This window comes from Mesoplodon densirostris, chromosome 17 (assembly GCF_025265405.1).
Source record: "Mesoplodon densirostris isolate mMesDen1 chromosome 17, mMesDen1 primary haplotype, whole genome shotgun sequence".
In the NCBI taxonomy this organism is placed as follows: domain Eukaryota; kingdom Metazoa; phylum Chordata; class Mammalia; order Artiodactyla; family Ziphiidae; genus Mesoplodon; species Mesoplodon densirostris.
The window spans coordinates 43,529,287-43,549,957 of NC_082677.1; the positions used below are offsets into that span (position 1 = coordinate 43,529,287).

At 34.1% G+C, this 20,671-nt stretch overlaps 1 protein-coding gene across 2 annotated transcripts in view; it reads right to left on the reverse strand.

The window, feature by feature from the left end:
• KLHL1 (kelch like family member 1) overlaps window positions 1–20,341 on the reverse strand; it is a 402,508-nt gene extending 382,167 nt beyond the window's left edge. For both annotated transcript variants that reach the window (XM_060079916.1, XM_060079915.1), the window contains exon 1: window positions 19,842–20,341. In XM_060079916.1, coding sequence (XP_059935899.1) covers window positions 19,842–20,341 — 500 coding nt within the window. The remainder of the gene's footprint in view (window positions 1–19,841) is intronic.
• Window positions 20,342–20,671: the final 330 nt, after the last annotated feature.

Here is a 20,671-nt window from a genome sequence, read left to right on the forward strand (position 1 = left end):
TTTTAACTGCCAAAGTTTCTCTATCTAAAGAAAGCAAAGTCCAAAATAATTGCTAATTTATTTTCATACACTAAATTAAATGTATCTGTGTTTTAAATAAAATATAATATTAAAAAAGAGGAGTTATATTTAACATTATACTGTAAGATAATTTTAGTCAATAAGAAATAATAAGAAGGATGCTTCTTGAGATTGTGGCAATTATTGATTTTTCAGAAGTGATTGTATTACTTTGACATTCTTATGTATATAGGTTGTTGATATTGCATCAGCTCACTCCGGTACACTTCTCTTTGTGCTGATTCCTGGACCAATGTAATTCTCCCACCTTGTAGAATATTGGATAAAGCTGTGTGAAATGTAAAGCTGCTCATAACTTCATTTTTCTAGAGAAAGTAGGAATTATTTTTATGCATAAAAACTCAACATAGAAATAGAATTTTTATTCATTGAATTCAACATAGAAAATTATAGGCATGTGTGTGAATACTGAAAAACTTTGGAAGTAGTTTTAAATTTCTGGAAGCCCAAGCATTTGGTATTATCTCTTTGGTTCCAATAGCTTTTCTCTCAAACGAAATAATGTGTTGGGTATTTCAGAAACATTGTACTCTTTGGAGAAGTTATTTACCACCTCAAATTAATAAATTAAAAAAGAAACATATTTTAGTATTTGTCCATTTATATATGACCATTTATAAATTTTATTTTATGTTATATATGGCTATATATATTTATATATAAATGTATAAATTAGTTAATTTATATACACATTATATATATTGTTATATATATATTACATATACATTTATATGTAAATATATAAATTAGTTAATTTATCTATAAATTAAAGTTTATATCTAAATTTTACATGTAATGTATATACCCATAAATTTATCAATAAATTAAACAATTAAAATATTAATGTTTCACCAAAAAATTTATTAATATATATAGACTCGAGTGAGTCGTTTCCATTAATATACCTCATACTGATTTTCTTATGCCCTCTATTCACTGACAACACTGAGATCCCTCAAATCCAACTTTATTCCTGGACATATTCAGTCTTCCATAGATGATTCATCAAGCAATGTAGCTCCTGCCTTGAATTCCACATCTTCATTCAAGTTACTAACTTATTCTCATGGCTACATATTTCATGTTGTCACTATCCAGGTCTATGCTTCAGTGAAATCTGAAGTCCCAACATATTCTTCAACTAGAATTTTCTAAATTTTAATTCCTATAATTCCTTTACATCACTACAACTCTTCCAAAAGGACTACAAAATAATTAAAATATTTATGTTGGCAACTTATTGGACTCAGATTGTTCAAAACAAAAGTTATTTTCTTCCCTCTAGTCTCCTGCATTGTCCACTTTGTAGAACAACAATAAAAAAAATCCATTCATTTGCCCACCCAGAATTATAGGAATCTTCTTGCCTCTCTCTCTTTTACAATTAAAACTTCAATTAATGAACAATTGTGACATTTTATTTTCTATGTGCTTTCTTTTCCTTCTGCACCTTTTCTTAGTAATAGTTCCTCAGTAGAACTATTCTTTTAGCCTTTTAAGATGGCTATCTATTTTTAGTTTCATCTACCTTTTCTCTAATCCATCTTACATACTGTAACAGAAAAATTTTCTAAAGTTTGAATCTCATCAGCTAGATTCATTGCTTCAAAGTCACCATAAGTTAAATCCAAAGTTTTTAATATAATCTAGAAGAATTCTGGTTGTCTGGTCATGGTCTATAGCTCTGGCCAGATCACCTGACCAGTCTACTCAGGCATAGTCATGCTAATTTACTTGATATTTTTTCTTCTAATTAACAATTGTACACACTGATGCTGGTCTGAACTCACATTAAAACCCTTTTGAAGCTTTTTTTTTTTCTGTACCTTTAAAAATCATTTTATATATATATATTTAGTATAACACTAGTTAAATTTCTATAATTACTTATCTGTTAATTTTTTTTTTTTTTTTTTTTTTTTGTGGTACGCAGGCCTCTCACTGCTGTGGCCTCTCCTGTTATGGAGCACAGGCTCCGGATGCGCAGGCTCAGCAGCCATGGCTCATGGTCCCAGTCACTCTGTGGCATGTGGGATCTTCCTGGACTGGGGCACAAACCCATGTCCCCTGCATTGGCAGGCAGACTCTCAACCACTGTGCCACCAGGGAAGCCCACCTGTTAATTTTTTATTACTAGTTTTTACTCTGTGGAGAAAAGGAGTTTTCTATACCTCTTTGTATATCAAGAAGCTGGCATATCTTCTGGAAAAGAATAGCTAATTCAAAAGAGTCTTCCTTGAGTGAGAGACTATTTAGTTTCTTCTTAAGGTACATTTGGCTCAGAGTATATACCTTAAGTGTTCAAAATAGAGATTAATTTATATATTAAGGGCAGCCTAATTCACACTGCTGCTAGGGGCCAAGCTGAGTCAACTATAGGTTAAGATCCATTGTCTTATGGAAGAGAGACTAGATGACTTTAGATATAATGTATTTCTTCTTGCCCTCTGTAATCATATTCCAATGAAAAGATGAGATTAGCAGCAATTTAAGTGACAATGGTGAAACTTTCCTATAGTTTACTCTAGAACTTAAGCTCTCAAATGCTGAATCCAGTTTTCTTCCCACTGTAACATGAAACTGTGGGTGCCAACATATTAGAATAAGGCAAACAATATTAATTTAGAAAAATACATGCTGTACAAAATTATCAGCATTTATAGATAATACATATTTTTAGTGTGTAGCATTATAAAGGCCAAAATTTTTTCTGGAGTTCATTCATGAATAAGAATCCAAATGTTTATCATACTTGGAGAAAATTTGGTATAAGGCAAATAAAATAATGTGAAAATATAGGAGTAAGAACAGATATAAGTGAGTCTTCAACTTTAGTTAAGATTTCAAATAGATGTGTCAATTTTAAGAAAGAAAAAAATTACATTCAGAAATAATTTTAAACTACGCATGACATTTTTCACAGAACTAGAACAAATAATCCTAAAATTTATATGGAACCATAAAAGACCCAGAATTGCCAAAGCAATCCTGAGGATAAAAAACCAAGCAGAAAGCATAACCTCCTAGACTTCAGACATTACTACAAAGCTACAGTAATCAAAAAGGTATGGTATTGGCACAAAAACAGACATATGAATCAATGGAACAGAATAGAAAGCCCAGAAATAAGCCCACACTCCTGTGGTCAATTAATCTTTGAAAAAGAAGACAAGAATATACAATGGTAAAAAGACAATCTCTTCATCAAGTGGTGTCAGAAAAGTTGCACAGCCACATGTAAATCAATGAAGTTCAAACACACCCTCACACTATACACAAGAATAAACTTGAAATAGCTTAAAGACTTAAACATAAGACATGACACCATAAAAGAAAACATGGAAGATAACACAGAAGAGATCATGGGCAAAATATTCTCTGAAATTGTACTAATGTTTTGTTAGGTCAGTGTCCCAAGACAATAGAAATAAAAACAAAAATAAACAAATGGGACTTAACCAAAATTACAAGTGTTTGCACAGCAAAGGAAACCATAAAAGAAACAAAAAGACAACCTACAGACTGGGAGAAAATATTTGCAAATGATGCAACTGACAAGGGCTTAATTTCCAAAATATACAAACAAACAACTCAACAACAACAACAAAAACCCAGCCCAACTGAATAATGGGCAGAAGATCTAAATAGACATTTCTCCAAAAAAAGAAATGTAAATGGCCAAAAGACATGTGAAAATATGCTTAACATCACTAATTATTAGAGAAATGCAAATCAAAATTACAATGATGTATCACCTTATGCCAGTCAGAATGGGTATGATTAAAAAGTATACAAATAACAAATGCTGGACAGGGAGTGGAGAAAAGGGAACGCTTCTACACAGTTGGTGGGAATGTAACTTGGGTAGCCACTATGGAAAACAGTATGGAGGTTCCCCACACAACTAAAAATAGAGCTACCATATGATCCAGCAATCACACTGTTGGGCATATATCCAGACAAACTTATAATTCAAAAAGATACATGCACCCCTATGTTCATAGCAGCACCATTCACAATAGCCAAGACATAGAAACAACCTAGATGTCCATTGAGAGAGGAATTGATAAAGGTGTGGTAGATATATACAATGGAATATTACTCAGCCATAAAAAAGAATGAAATAATTCCATTTGCAGCAGTATGGGATGTAACTAGAGATTATCATACTAAGTGAAGTAAGTCAGAAAGAGAAAGACAAATATAATATGATACCACTTATATGTGGAATCTAAGATATGACACAAATGAAACTATCTATGAAACAGAAACAGACTCACAGACATAGAGAACAGACTTGTGGTTGCCAAGGGAGAGATGGGTAGGGGAGGGATTGAGTGGGAGTTTGGGGTTAGCACATGCAAACTATTATATATAGAATGGATAAACAACAAGGTCCTACTCTATAACACAGGGAACTATATTCAATATTCTGTGATAAATCATAATGAAAAGAATATAAAAAAGAATATATATATGTGTGTGTGTGTATAAGTGAATCACTTTGTTGTAGAGCAGAAGTTGACACAACATTGTAAATCAACTATACTTCAATTAAAAAATAATTTAAAGTTTTGCTCTTTGATAGGCTCTTTAATAATACATATTTAATTTTACAATTGAAAAAGTATTCTTCTAATAAGAAATCGATTTAAAAGTCACAGGCCATTATTAAGGAGAATAATTACATGTAAATATTTTATATATGTTAGGACAAGAAATAAAGTGAAGAATGAGCTCTCTTTTCTCTGTGGGAGAATATGTTTAGTGGTGCTTCCAAGCCATCTGGTAAAATACAAAGAAGAATCAAGATGAGGACAGCATAGCATTTCCTTTCTGTGTCCTTAAGGTAAAGCTATGAATTGTACTGCTGTTCCTCTAGTAAAAACAATGGAGATGGTTCCCACTGTCTCAAGATAAAAGTCCTTGTGGTCACACAGCAAGAACTTCTGAGCTTTCTTTGCAGAAATGTTTGTATAAAATTATCCAGGTTTTTCATCTACTGCCAAGAAGAAGACAGCAAAAAACTTAATGTGAATATTTCATGTTCTGCAAGGCAAATATCAATAGATGATTCCTTGAACCATGTATCAAATTCGAGGTGTGTTACTCCAATACATGATTCAAGGTAAATTAGAAGCAAATTTCTATTCAAAATATGAATAATCAACACAATGGATGTTTATCTGACTTATAGTACTTAAATGTTAAAAAGAAATATACCATACAGTTGAGTTTCTTTGACTCATCATAACATATTTTTTCATTCAATCATAAGTGTTCAATGACCAGTTGTTTATTCATTTTTATGGCATTAAGTATTACTCAATATGGCTATTGTAAAAATATTTTATCTATTTCCCATTAATCTATATATTGTGACCTTGATAGCACACTATTTTGATTAAAGTAGCTTCATAATACATCTGGAATCAGGAAGTGTTAGTACTCAAATTTCTTAGCTTTTCTCAAAGTTGTGTTGTCTTTTTCTAGTTCCTTTGAATTTTTTAATGGATTTTTGAAGGAGCCTGTCAATTTGTACAAAAAAACAAGCATGCAGAGCTTTTCTTGGGGGATGTGTACTATCTATCGATCAATTGGGGAAGAACTGACATCTCAATAATAGTAAGTTTTCTGAACCATGAACATAATATATCTTTCCATTATTTAGGTCTTTAATTACTATCAGACTGATTTTATTGTTTTGAGCTTATGAGATTTCACATCTTTTGTCATAGGTATTCATAAGTATTTCATACTTTATTGATATTACTATGAATACATTAGTTTTGTAAGTTCAATTACTAATTGTTCCTTGATGGTATATAGAAATACAATTGAATATTGTATATTGATTCTATATCCTGCATCATGAAAAACTCTATCCTTTTTATAGATTACATAACATTTTTTTTCTAATAAACAATTCTGTCTGCAAACAAAAACCATATTATTTCTATATAGATGATCAATTCCTGTACAAATGAAAACTTTTCTTTTTCCTTTCCAATATAGATGCCTTTTATTTCTTTTTGTTTTTCTATTGAACTGACTAGCATCTCCAATACCATGTTGAACAAAAGTGGTGAGAGAAGACATCCTTATTTTGTTCCAGATCTTAGAGGAAACACATTTAATCTTTCAACATTATGATGTTGGCTCTAGGATTTTTATAGGTTCTCTTTATCAGTTTTGTATTCTTTTCTCTGAGATATACTTTATCTAATATTGATACATCCATTCAGCTTTCTTTTGTTTAGTCTTAGCATGCTATGTATCTTTTCCATCTTTTTTCTTTTTAACCATTTTTTTTTATATTTAAAGTATTTATTGTAAGCAAGATATACTTGGGTCTGGCTTTTTATACAATTTGATAATCTTTGTCTTTAAATTATGGATGTATAGAGCTGCTACTTTAATATAATTCTTGAGATATTAAGGTTTCAGATTATAATCATGCTGTGCGTTTTCTATTTGTCCCATCTTTGCTCCTGTTTTCTTTTTTTTTAGATTAATTGAATAATTTTTATGAGAACACTTAAATTTTGTTGTATTACTAGCTACTTATCATTGTTTTGTTAATTTAGTGGTTGCTTTAGGATTTCTAACATACTTCTGAGACTACCTTCAAATGATATACCACTTCACATTTAGTATAAGAACCTTGAAAAATGATACTTTCATTTCTTCCCTTGAGTCTTAATGCTGTAGAAGTCATGCATATATCTTATGCATGTGATAAAAACTTCAAATTATAGTGTTTTTTGTTTGTTGGTTTAACCACCATTTGTCTTCCAAATGTTCCAGATTTATATAATCAAGAATAACCTTAAATGTTTACACATGTAATTACCATTTCAGGTGGTTTTCATCCCTTTATGCCAACTGGTGTCATTTTCCTTGTTCCTGAAGGACTTTAAAATTTCTTATAGAGCATGTCTCCTGTTGACGAATTGTTGCAATTATTCTATGCCAGAAAAACAATTGTAATATCACTCTCACTTTGAAAAACATTTTGGGTATATATAGAACTTCATATGGGCAGGGTTTTTTTTTATAGTACTAAAAAGATGTTGTTCCACCTATCACTTGCATATTTTTCAATGAAAAATTATCAATATTCTTATTTTTATCCCTCTGTGCACAACATGTGTTTTCTCTGGAAGCTCTGATACTTTTTCTATTTATCGTTCATTTTGAGAATTTGATTAAAATGTGACTTATGGTAGTTTTCATGTTTCTTGTGTTTAGAATTCATTAAGATTATTGAATCTATGGGTTTATACTTTTCATAAAATTTGAAACCTTTCTGCCATTATTTCTTTTTTAATTTAATTTTATTTTTTTATACAGCAGGTTCTTATCAGTTATCTATTTTATACATATGAGTGTATATATGTCTATCCCAAACTAAAAATTCATACCACCACCACCACCCTTCCTCCCACTTCCCCCCCTCGGTGTCCATATGTTTGTTCTCTACCTCTGTGTCTATATTTCTGCTGCAAACCGGTTCATCTGTACCATTTTTCTAGATTCCACATATATGAGTTAGTATATGATATTTGTTTTTCTCTTTCTGACTTACTCCACTCTGCATGACAGTCTCTAGGTCCATCCACGTCTTTACAAATGACCTAATTTTGCTTTTTTATGGCTGAGTAATATTCCATTGTATATATGCACCACACCTTCTTTATCCATTCATCTGTCAATGAGAATTTAGATGCCTCCATGACCTGGCTATTGTAAATAGTGCTTCAGTGAACATTGGGGGACGTGTCTTTTTTTTTTTTTTTTTTTTTTTTTTTTTTTTTGCTGTACGCAGGCCTCTCACTGCTGTGGCCTCTCCCGTTGCGGAGCACAGGCTCCGGACGCACAGGCTCCGCGGCCATGGCTCGCGGGCCCAGCCGCTCCGCGGCATGTGGGATCTTCCGGGATCAGGGCACGAACCCGTGTCCCCTGCATCGGCAGGCAGACTCCCAACCACTGCGCCACCAGGGAAGCCCGGACGTGTCTTTTTGAATTATGGTTTTCTCTGGATATATGCCCAGTAGTGGGATTGCTGGGTTATATGGTAATTCTATTTCTAGTTTCTTAAGGAAAGTCCATACTGTTCTCCATTGTGGTTCTATCAACTTACATTCCCACCAACAGTGCAAGAGGGTTCCCTTTTCTCCACACCATCTCCAGCATTTGTTGTTTGTAGATTTTCTGATGATGCCCATTCTAACTGATGTGAGATGATACCTCATTGTAGTTTTGATTTGCATTTGTCTAATATTAGTGATGTTGAGCATCTTTTCATGAGCCTCTTGGCCATCTGTGCATCTTCTTTGGAGAAATGTCTATTTAGGTCTTTGGCTCATTTTTGATTGGGTTGTTTGTTTTTTTTAATATTGAGCTGCATGAGCGGTTTATATATTTTGGAGATTAACCCTTTGTCTGTTGATTCATTTGCAAATATTTTCTCCCACTCTGAGTGTTGCCTTTTCATCTTGTTTATAGTTCCCTTTGCTGTGCAAAAGCTTTTAAGTTTCAATAGGTCCCGTTTGTTTATTTTTGTTTTTATTTCCATTACTTTAGGAGGTGGATCAAAAAAGATCTTGCTGTGATTTATGTCAAAGAGTGTTCTTCCTATGTTTTCCTCGAAGAATTTTATAGTATGTGGTCGTACCTTTAGGTCTTTAATCCATTTTGAGTTTATTTTTGTGTATGGTGCTAAGGAGTGCTCTAATTTCATTCTTTTCCAGGTAGCTGTCCAGTTTTCCCAGCACCATGTATTGAAAAGACTGTCTTTTCTCCAACATATATCCTTGCCTCTTTTGTCATATATTAGTTGACCATATGTGTGTGGATTTATCTCTGGGCTTTCTACCCAGTTCCATTGATCTATATTTCTGTTTTTGTGCTAGTACCATATTGTCTTGATTACTGTAGCTTTGTACTATAGTCTAAAGTCAGGGAGTCTGATTCCTCCAGCTCCGTTTTTATTTTATTTTTTTTTTCCATCAAGATTGTTTGGCTTTCTGGGGTCTTTTGTGTCTCCATACAAATTTTAAGATTTTTTTGTTCTAGTTCTTCAAAAAATGCCATTGGTATTTTGATACAGATTGCATTGAATCTGTAGACTGCTTTGGCTAGTATAGTCATTTTCACAATATTGACTTTTCCAATCCAAGACCATGCTATATCTGTCCATCTGTTTGTGTCATCTTTGATTTCTTTCATCAGTGTTTTATAGTTTTATAGTTTTCTGAGTACAGGCCTTTTACCTCCTAAGGTAGGTTTATTCCTAGGTATTTTATTCTTTGTGTTGCAATGGTGAATGAGATTGTTTAATTAATCTCTCCTTCTGATCTTTCATTTTTAGTGTATAGAAATGCAAGAGATTTCTGTGCATCAATTTTGTATCCTGCAACTTTACCAAATTCATTGCTTAGCCCTAGTAATTTTCTGATGGCATCCTTAGGATTCTCTCTCTATAGTATCTTATCATCTGCAAACAGTGACAGTTTTACTTCTTCTTTTCCAATTTGTATTCTTTTTGCTTCTTTTTCTTCTCTGATTTCAGTGGCTAGGACTTCCACAACTATGTTGAATAAGAGTGGCAAGGGTGGACAGCCTTGTCTTGCTCCTGATCTTAGAGGAAATGGTTTCAGTTTTTTGCCATTGAGAATGATGTTTGTTGTGGGTTTGTTGTATATGGCCTTTATTATGTTGAGGTAGGTTCCCTCTGTGCCCACTTTCTGGAGAGTTTTCATCATAAATTGATGTAGAATTTTGTCTAAAGCTTTTTCTACATCTATTGAGATGATCATATGGTTTTTATCCTTCAGTTTGCTAATATGGTGTATCACATTGATTGATTTGTATATATTGAAGAATCCTTGCGTCCCTGGGATAAATCCCACTTGATCATGGTGTGTGATCCTTTTAGTGTGTTCTTGGATTCTGTTTGCTAGTATTTGGTTGAGGAATTCTGTATCTACATTTATCAGTGATATTGGTCTGTAATTTTCTTTTTTCGTAGTATGTTTGTCTGGTTTTGGTATCAGGGTGATGGTGGCCTCATAGAATGAGTTTGGGAGTGTTCCTTCCTCTGTAATTTTTTGGAAGAGTTTGAGAAGGATGAGTGTTAACTCTTCTCTAAATATTTGATATAATTCACCTGTGAAGCTGTTTGGTCCTGGACTTCTGTTTTTTGGATGATTTTTAATCACAGTTTCAATTTCAGTGTTTGTGATTGGTCTGTTCATATTTTCTATTTCATCCTGATTCAGTCTTGGAAGGTTGTACTTTTCTAAGAATTTGTCCATTTCCTCCAGGTTGTCCATTTTATTGGCATAGAGTTGCTTGTAGTAGTCTCTTATGATGCTTTGTATATCTGCAGTATCTGTTGTAACTTCTCCTTTTTCGTTTCTGATTTTATTGACTTGAGTCCTCTCCTTCTTTTTCTTGATGTGTCTGGCTAAAGGTTTATCAATTTAGTTTATCTCCTCAAATAACCAGCTTTTAATTTTATTGATCTTTGTCATTGTTTTCCTCATATGTATTTCATTTTTTTCTGCCCTGATTTTTATGATTTCTTTCCTTCTACTAAGTTTGTGTTTTGTTTGTTCTTCTTTCTCTATTTCCTTTAGGTGTGTGGTTAGATTGTTTATTTGAGATTTTTCTTGTTTCTTGAGGTAGGATTGTATTGCTATAAACTTCCCTCTTAGAACTGCTTTTGCTCTGTCCCATAGGTTTTCGATCATCGTGTTTTCATTGTCATTTGCCTCTAGGTATTTTTTGATTTCCTCTTTGATTTCTTCAGTGATCTTTTGGTTATTTAGTAATGTATTATTTAACCTCCATGTGTTTTTGGGTTTTTTACTATTTTTTCCCTGTAATTGATTTCTAATCTCATAGCATTGTGGTCAGAAAAGATGCTTGCTATGATTAAAATTTTCTTAAATTTACCAAAGCTTGATTGATGACTCAAGATGTGATCTATCCTGTAGAATGTTTCGTGTGCACTTGAGAGGAAAGTGTAATCTGTTGTTTTTGGATGTAATGTCCTATAAATATCAATTAAATCTATGTGATCTATTGTGTCATTTAAAGCTCATGTTTCCTTATTAATTATCTGTCTGAATGATCTGCCCATTGGTGTAAGTGAGGTGTTCAAGTCCCCCACTATTGCTGTGTTACTGTTGATTTCCTCTTTTATAGCTGTTAGCAGGTGCTTGATGTATTGAGGTGCTCCTATGTTGGGTGCATGTATATTTACAATTGTTCTATCTTCTTCTTGGATTGATCCCTTGATCATTACATAGTGTCCTCTTTGTCTCCTGTAATAATCTTTATTTTAAGGTCTATTTTATCTGATATGAGAATTGCTACTCCAGCTTTCTTTTGATTTGGGTTTACATGGAATAACTTTTTCCATCCCCTACTTTCAGTCTGTATGTGTCCCTAGGTCTGAAGTGGGTCTCTTGTAGACAGCATAATAGTCTTGTTTTTGTATCCATTCAGTGAGCCTGGGTCTTTTGGTTGGAGCATTTAATCCATTCACATTTAAGGTGATTATCAATATGTATGTTCTTATTGCCATTTTCTTATATTATTTTGTGTTTGTTTTTGTAGATCCTTTTCTTCTCTTGTGTTTTCCACTTAGAGAAATTCCTTTAGTCTTTGCTGTAGAGCTGGTTTGGTGGTGCTGAACTCTCTTAGCTTTTGCTGGTCTGTAAAGCTTTTGATTTCTCCATCTAATCTGAATAAGATCCTTGCTGGGTAGAGTAATCTTGGTTACAGGTTCTTCCCTTTCATCACTTTAAATCACTTTAAATATATCATGTCACTCCCTTCTGGCTTGTAGAGTTTCTGCTGAGAAATCAGCTGTTAACCTTATGAGAGCTACCTTGTATGTTTTTACATTGTAGCTTTTAATAATTTTTCTTTAAAATTTTTTTTTCAATTTGATTACTATGTGTCTCAGCATTTTTCTCCTTGGGTTTATACTGCTTGGGGCTCTCTGCACTTCCTAGACTTAGGTAGCAATTTCCTTTCCCTTGTTAGGGAAGTTTTTGACTATAATCTCTTCAAATATTTTCTCAGGTCCTTTGTCTCTCTTCTCCTTCTGGGACCCCTATAATGCGAATGGTGTTGTGTTAATGTTGTCCCAGTGGTCTCTTAGGCTGTCTTCATTCTTTTTCCTTTATACTGTTCTGCAGCAGTGAATTCCACCTTTCTGTTTCCCAGCTTAGTTATCCGTCCTTCTACCTCAGTTATTCTGCTATTGATTCCTTCTAGTATATTTTTCTTTGAAGTTATTGCATTGTTCATCTTTGTTTGTTTGTTCTGTAATTCTTCTAGGTCTTTGTTAAACATTTCTTGCATCTTCTCGATCTTTGTCTCCATTCTTTCTCTGAGGTCCTGGATCATCTTCACTAACATTATTCTGAATTCTTTTTCTGGATGGTTGCCTATCTCCACTTCATTTAATTGCTTTTCTGGTGTTTACCTTGTTCCTTCATCTGGTACATAGTCCTTTGCCTTTTCATTTTGTCTATCGTTCTGTGAATGTGGTTTTCATTCCACAGGCTGCAGGATTATAGTTTTTCTTGCTTCTCCTGTCTGGCCTCTGGTGGATGAAACTATCTAAGAGACTTGTACAAGCTTCCTAATTGGAGGGATTGGTGGTTGGTAGAGCTGGGTGTTGCTCTGGTGGGCCAAGCTCAGTATAATCAGAATCTACTAAAGAAATAAACCAAACCAAATCACATACTTTATTGTAGATACAAAGAGATTCTGGCATTCACCTCTTGAAGAACTATAAAATAGTTGCATTGTATTCTTCTTCCTTTGTAGTATAAACTCTTGCAATTTTCTGATCCCATTTTTAAAGTTTTTCTATCATATTTCAGCCAAGATGAAAATGCTGATTCACGTGGGTAAACATCTAGCAATATCAGTAAGAAAAAAGGAGTCCAAATGATCTACCAGGATACAGTGTCACAAACAAGTATGATAGGAAATTAAACTGAATGGTTTTCTATGAGAAATTATCAGAGTTGGACTAAGGCTGCCTAAAGGATAGGAAAAGGTGAATTTAGAATTAACATGAACTGATTCCACTCTTTACTATTATTGATGACCCTTAGATCACTTTCAAGTACCATTTCTGTGACATGATCTTCAGCCAAAATGATCTGTCTCACTGACTTACCATTCAAAATGACTTTTTCCTGGGATCCTAAAATCATAGTACACGTTCTCTCTGGTCAAGTTAAACTTTGTTATGCTTTCATAAGTACCTGGATCAATTTCTTTTCAATTCCTGGCCAGAAAAGTCAGCAAATGTAGTTAGCATCAAACATATATTGTTCAATAGATTTTCTTTTTTATATCTATACTTGACTTATAAGATTTTGAAATATTTAATTCTGCTCAAATTATCTGTGTCTATATAGGATGTTTTCTTCAAAGTTTTGAATAACCTTGTCTTAAATGCAGAAAGGTAATTTAATTATTATCTGGTCAAAACTAATATGTAAATTCCAGAGCATTTGTTTTTACAGCTACTACAAAAATACCTACAGTTATTTTGGATGTTAAAATAAATCAAAAGAGTCTCATTACTATGAGACTCTGTTTAAAATGTTGTCATTTTCATGTTGAGAAACTTGATATAACTCTAAAATACCCTGCAGATCTAAGTTTTCTGTAAATTCTATAAGAGCTCTTGGTCAAAAACAATGAAATTTGAATTAACATGTACTTGTTAGAAGCATATCATCCTCCAGATAAACAAATTATCTTTTGAGACTTAGGAAAAATAAACCAATGAAATAAATATCTTATCAACAGTATATTCTATATTAACCAAATGTTGGATAGGGAGGATTCCTTTATTATTTTTAAATTATTTAAAGTAGTACCTTAAAGTGGTTAATGATATAGTTTACAAAGTATTCATTAGTAATTTATCAAAGAAATCCAGAATATGGTTCTTCAATTAGTGTAGAGGTTTTATTGTTTGTTATAATTAAGAGTTCTATTTATTTCATCTTGCATTTATTGGGTTGGCCAAAAGGTCCATTTGGGTTTTTCCACAAGATGTTACAGAAAAACTAGAATGAACTTCTTGGCCAAACCAATATACTCACATCTTTCTCTCAGATAGCTGTGGAGTTTTGTGTACCTGAAAATCCAACCTAGTGATCTTATTTCCTTTTCCTTTATGATCTTCTTAGTTTGCCTGAAGCAAATTTGCTCAGAGGGGATGGCACCTGGAAATTGTGGACCTCTTTGCAAACAATACATAATATTGGTAAACCTATCCTAAATTAAGTAAAAAAAAAAAAAAAAAAAAAAAAAAAAAAACTTTCCCCAAACAAGCTGTTGTCTTTTGCTAGTTCTGACTTAAATTCTAATAGGCTGCATAATACCCAAGCCTAGAATAAATTAACAAGGAAGACATAAAGTTGAGTAAAATCACTCTATACACTTTTTCACTAAGAAATTGAGGTCATAGAGAAAATATGAACATTATTTTAACTTAGTGTCCATAAAAGAATAGTTTGAGAACTACTTTCCTGAAGAAATAACCCTTTGCCATTTTTTTGTTTTTCTTTTTTCTTTTGACTGAAGCAAGGCTGCTTTCTTTTTATTCTAAACAAATACCACCAACCTCCATGTGATTTTAATGGTGTATGCTATCTGTCTGTGACACTTCTCTGTATCAATCGTTCTGAACTTCAGAAGGAGATTTTCTATCATGATGCTCTCTTTTGGATTCCAAATTTAAATAATTTTTCCCTCTTTAGGTTATTTCCTCATACTTTTGATTAATTAAAAAGTAAAATGCACTGAATGAACCATAATTCAGGAAATAACTGAATGTTTTTTAACTTGGGCAAAGTCTTCCTTGACTGAGCCTTCTCAGGCATTTTCCATCACTATCATTTTAAAAAGTCTATTTAAACTTTCAGACACAAGCATAATTTCCACCAGGGGAACAAGAGAACTGCTTCAGCATAATCTTGGTTGGAGCCTCTTTTCTTCTGTTCTGTTTATTTGTTTAAGAAGAGGTAAAGAAGAGTTGGCAAAATCACCTGGAATATGGTGTCAGGAGTCAGAGTGCAAGGATTAAAAATTAGCTGTACTACTTACAATCCTGTGGTTTGAAGCAACTTAATTACCTGTCTATATCTCAGTTTTCTCATAATCATAAAATGATTATGTAATCATTTTAACAAAGGGATCCATAATTGTACCAGAATCATAGGGCTGTTCTGAATATTAAGTTCCACAATATAAATATTCAGCTTGATATCTGGAAGATAGCAAGCTCTTAATCATTGTCACTCATTATGATTATGACAAATATGTATTCACTCAGTGGTATTTATTGAGTAACTACATGCTCTATGATAAGGATAAAATAATGAGCAAAACAGAAATGTCTTGTCCACTGGGCAACTGTAGTTAAAGACAAACTAAAAAGGCAACATGGATATTAATATATGGATACAATAAGAAATTGAAGACAGAGGGCAGTTACTCTAAGAACATAAAATAAGGGGATAAAATAAATTTTAAAAATTTTAAATATTTTCTTCCTGGTGTATCAATGAATGCTTCTTTAAGAAAGGTACAAAACTCTTATTCAAAACATCTCAATAATGGATAGGAAAGAATCCAGAAAAGGGTGGATTGAGGGAAGGAGAACCACTATGTAATAAGGAAAGGAATTAATTTTGTGAGGCCCAAAGGCAGAGAAAAATGGTAAAGAAGAATGTTGCCTCTGGAAGACACAGAAGGATGGTGGGGATGGGATTAGTGAAGGGCCTGGATGGCAGACAAGGGTCAGCTCTTTCAGGGTCTAACTGACCAGGAGATAGATTGTGGTCAGAGTGGTGTAAATGCTTTGAAAAATAAAAGGAGAGCCAGGATATGGGGGAAAAGTTCAGATTTTTATCTTATACATTTTCATTGACTCTGGTGTGGAGAAAGGATTACAGGTGGCAAAATCAATGAGGAAAGAGGATGCAGATGGCAGTTTCAGAAGTTGAGTTGAAAGACGACAGTATTCTAAAATTAGGTGTGGACAATGGAGATGGAGAGATGTGAGCCAGACATAGGGGAGGACATTTTTGAAGGAAAAGTGACAGGGCTTTGTGGAATATTGAAAATCAGGGGAAAGAGGATTCTGGTAAATATGATCCTGGATTTCTGGTTTGCACAACTTAATGCATGGTGAGCTATTCTCTGAGATACAGAAGAAGAAAATTGAGCAAAAGAGAAGGGAGATTATGAGCTCAATTTTGTACATGCTGTATTTATATTGTATTTGTGATATCTACCAGAAAGGTCAAGTGGATGTGTGAGACCCGAGTTCATGGGGGAGGGGAGGAGAGGGGGTTGTGGGTGTGGGGAGGCAGAGTCTAGGTTTTGAGATGCAGCTCTAAAATACAGTTTATGGGTGGTAACTGAAACCATGGAAATAGATGCCTGCACTCTGTGAGAACTGAGAAATCTAAAAAAGCAATCAGTTTAACACGACATCTTTTCTCCTACTCACATCACTATAAACTGCAAGAATAGAAATATTTCTCTTTGGTTTCTTAGCTTACTACATATAGAATTTTGGACAAAAATACGCATATCAAAAATATATAGTGATCTGAATGGCTAGGAAATGATACACTCTCCAACAACTACATTCAGACAGTAAAGTAGAGAAAATAAATGATTAATAGCATAGGGCAAGAGCCTATTACTGTAAGAGTTAGGATTCTTAATGGTGTCATGGTTAAGGTAGTAGAATACTGAGATTTGTTTATGTGTGTCTGGTGGAGTGGGATAAGATAAAGTCTGGGTTTCAGCAGTAAATCAGTTTATTACTGTCTTATTGCTACCTTTATGTTTCAACTCCATGATAATTTGACCTTTCCAGAATTCTGAGATTAAGAACAGTTTTCTGCTGAGCAACTTCCAGCTGCTGCTTGAACAACAAATAAAACCAACTGAGCTACTTATGCTTATCTAAAACAATGTTCTTAATTAGTATGAGACCAAATGAATAAAGAGAAGATCAGAAAATGAAGGAAGAGAAAAAGAGCTAACTCTTTTTTATACTTGAAGATTAATTTAGCATAATGGTCAGAATTGATGAAACAAAGTGCTAAATATCAAATGTGATATCACAGAACGGTGATAGAGTAATGACCTAAGTAATCAAAATTATCATGCAGGTTTATGTGCTTCATGTGTTCATTGGTCATTATGAACAATATGTAGATTTCCTGCATGGATTATGATAGAAACCAAAGTAAATCCACTGAATTATTTTACATATTGTTTTCCATTCCATACTTAACTTTGGAAATGATGTCCTTCTGGGAAATGAACATTATTCTTACTGCATATTATAATAATATATATTGATAATAGCTTATTGCTAAGTTTAGTAGTATGTTGTCAATCAATCATGAGCACAGAACCAGTAGTCCATGAATGTTTAGGAACATATAAAGTCCATGAGAATACTATCAGTGTTGACTGATTTGTCCAGTGAGAAATTAAAGTTTAACTAAAGGATTTAAGCATTAATAAGAATTTAAAAATAAAATTAGAACTGATTTTCAATATTTTACACATGCAAGCCCTCATTGGAAACCCTCATTCCAAAAGTAAATATGATTTGGGGTGGCACTTGGCTTATTTTCAGAATTATTTTCATTTACAACCCTTTGTGTGTAAAAACACTGATGTATATTCAAAAGTAAGGGATTGGAAGTTAAATCTGATGGGTGTTTCATCCCTAACTGAGGCTATTAGTTATTAGTTTTATTTTTTAATTTATTATATTTTCTATTTCCAAATTGTCCAATTTACATGAAAGTCTTCTGAAATTACTCATTCCAAAGATGCCTTATTTACTTAAAACTGTATTTTTATAAATAATTTTTAAATTATTAAACATTATTAAACATTAATATTCCCAGAAGGTCAAATATGTGAGCTGATTTGAACACTCAAAACTGAAAGAAAAAGACTCAAAACTGAAACTAAAACTGAAACTGGAAAAAAAAAAGAGACTCAAGACTGAAAAACAAATCTATTTATTCCCTGAACTGAGACCCAAAAATATCAATTTCAATAAAATAATAATTAATAAATCTTTAACCTAACTGGTTTTCTTTTAAATATATAAGGTGAATTGTTAACTGTTTATGAATGATTTCCTAAATCTAAAAAATTACATTTCCTCAACTAAAGGGGGTAAAGCCCAACATATTTTATTTTTAAAAAAAGATATAAAACTATAGGTCACTAGTGAATACATAAATCAAATAATTCCATAGTATTAATAGTACCCAAAATTATAACCATTTTGGTAAAGTATCTTAATTAATTGAATAATAGATAAATTTATATTTAGATTGCCTATATATGGAAAAAACTTTCTCATACTCAAAAATTACAAATTAAATTTCTCTGTCTTTAAAATCATAATGTTACATTATATTGTCTTCACATATTAGATTATGTTCAAGGCTCTTAAAATTCAAATTCAAATCCACATAATCCATATAATTGAAAATTTTTAAGGATAATTTTTGTATCTTTAACTTCACATCTGTCAAGATAATTGAAGACCACCTATGGTATTATTTTGTTTTATGTGTTCTTTTTGTGACTTAACTTTATAAAAAGTTGATTCAATCAAACAAAAGTTTAAAACATTGCTTCCATTTCTAATTTTTTTTTTACTGAAAGGTAAATTTTATTAACAGTTTCATTATTATTTTCCTATATTTCTCTTGTATTTCTTCTTCAATAATATGTTCTGATATATGCATTTAAATGCAAACCTTTTCGTATCATCACTATATGCCAAAAGTAGTAATGATCTAGTGCAGAATGAATCAATTCTTTGAAAATGTCAAACTCAGAAGGAGGTTATGTGTGCAAAGTTTTTCTATAAGTCTTGAAAGTAGAAGAACTGTACTCAAAGAAGTGTAATATTCGATATAAACAAGAAATAAATGTTGACCTGCTCACTAAGAATACACAGTTCCATACCAAGACAACGAATCAGGACAGAAAAGTGCAAAGGGCATTAGCAAGAGTTTAATTCTAAGACTTTAAACAAAGCAAAGGTGTACATGAAGTAGGATAAAAAGGGAAGTTAGGATAGAGAATAGTAACATTGTCTTCCATGGGAGAAAAAAAAAAAAAGAGAGAGAGAGAGAGAGAAGATAATGTTGTTGTCTGGTGGCCTACTGTCCACCTCATTACTCCTGGAATATAGATTCAAACCACGGGGATCCTAGGTAACCTGTTAAGTCAGTTCCTAGGCCATTATATGAGATGCATTTGAATGGTGTTTAAAGGAAGTTTCTCCTCACATCAAATAACTGGGAGACTGATGTATGTAATTTAATGACAGAAGATGACAGAAGAATACTACAACCTCAGAAATATGAGAACCACTCTACATGGAGAGTTACCAAAATGCATATATATTCAATATGTGATTAAGCTCCGAAAACTTGCAGAAAGGAAAGCAATAGGCATGAGCCAATAGAAACTAAGGAGGAAACTTTTAATGAGGTTGCAACATGAGTAATAAAAACCGGGTTGGCATCTCTTAACCAAAATTTTCAACTTGAAACGTTTTAGACTTAGTAACTACCAGAGCGCACGGGGTGGGGGGAAACGAGTGGAAATTGAGGAATGCTTGGATGCCCCATGGGGACTTACTGTACCTGAGTCCACATCCTTCACCTGTTGCCTGGCTCGAGTTGGCCGGGTCCACTTTGAGCTCTTGCAAGACAAGCCCTTTTTCGTGTGGTCCAGGAAAGTCCATGCCTGGCACCTCCTCCTCTTCTAGGGACTCCACGTAGAAGAGAGTCCTGGCTGGCTGGTGGGTGCCCTGCCCGGGCGCCCCTTGCTGCAGCCTCGTGGCCACTGGCAGCAGGGTGCCATTCAGTGGGTTGAAGGAAGAGGAGGAAGAGGACGGGGGGGCAGAAGAAGAGGAGGAAGAAGAGGAAGGTTTCTTCCAGAAGGTGCTCACGCTGCTCTTCTCTTGGCTTTTGAGCAGGCGGCTCTGGCTGGGTCCCCAGTGCTCGAAGCTGCTGCTGCCGTCTTCTTGCAGGCAGCTGCCCCCGGCCGGAGCGCCGGGGGACTGCGACGGGTGGCTGAAGAGTTTCCAGCGGAGTCGCAGGATGTGCTTCACATCAAAATCTTTTCGCCCAGAGCCTGACATGCTTGACGCAAGGAAGGCAAAGGGACTTCAGCGGATGCAGGAGTAGACGGGTCAGCGGGTGGGGGAGGCCAACGGAGCCCGGGGTTGGAGGAGAGGGAGGGAGGTGGCCTCTGCACCCTGGGATCAGACGGGACCAGGCGGCTGCGCGCCCTGCCAGGCGACGAGCGGAGCGCGGACAGCAGAGCCGCGCGGCTCAGCTGCGGTCAAGTCCGCAGGACCCGCGCGTGGTGAGCTCAACGTCCGGGAGCAGAAGAAGGAGCTGGATGCAGAAGGCTGAGAATCCCCGATCTCCTTGCGGGGTCCCCGTGGTTACCGCGCGGGGAGGGACGA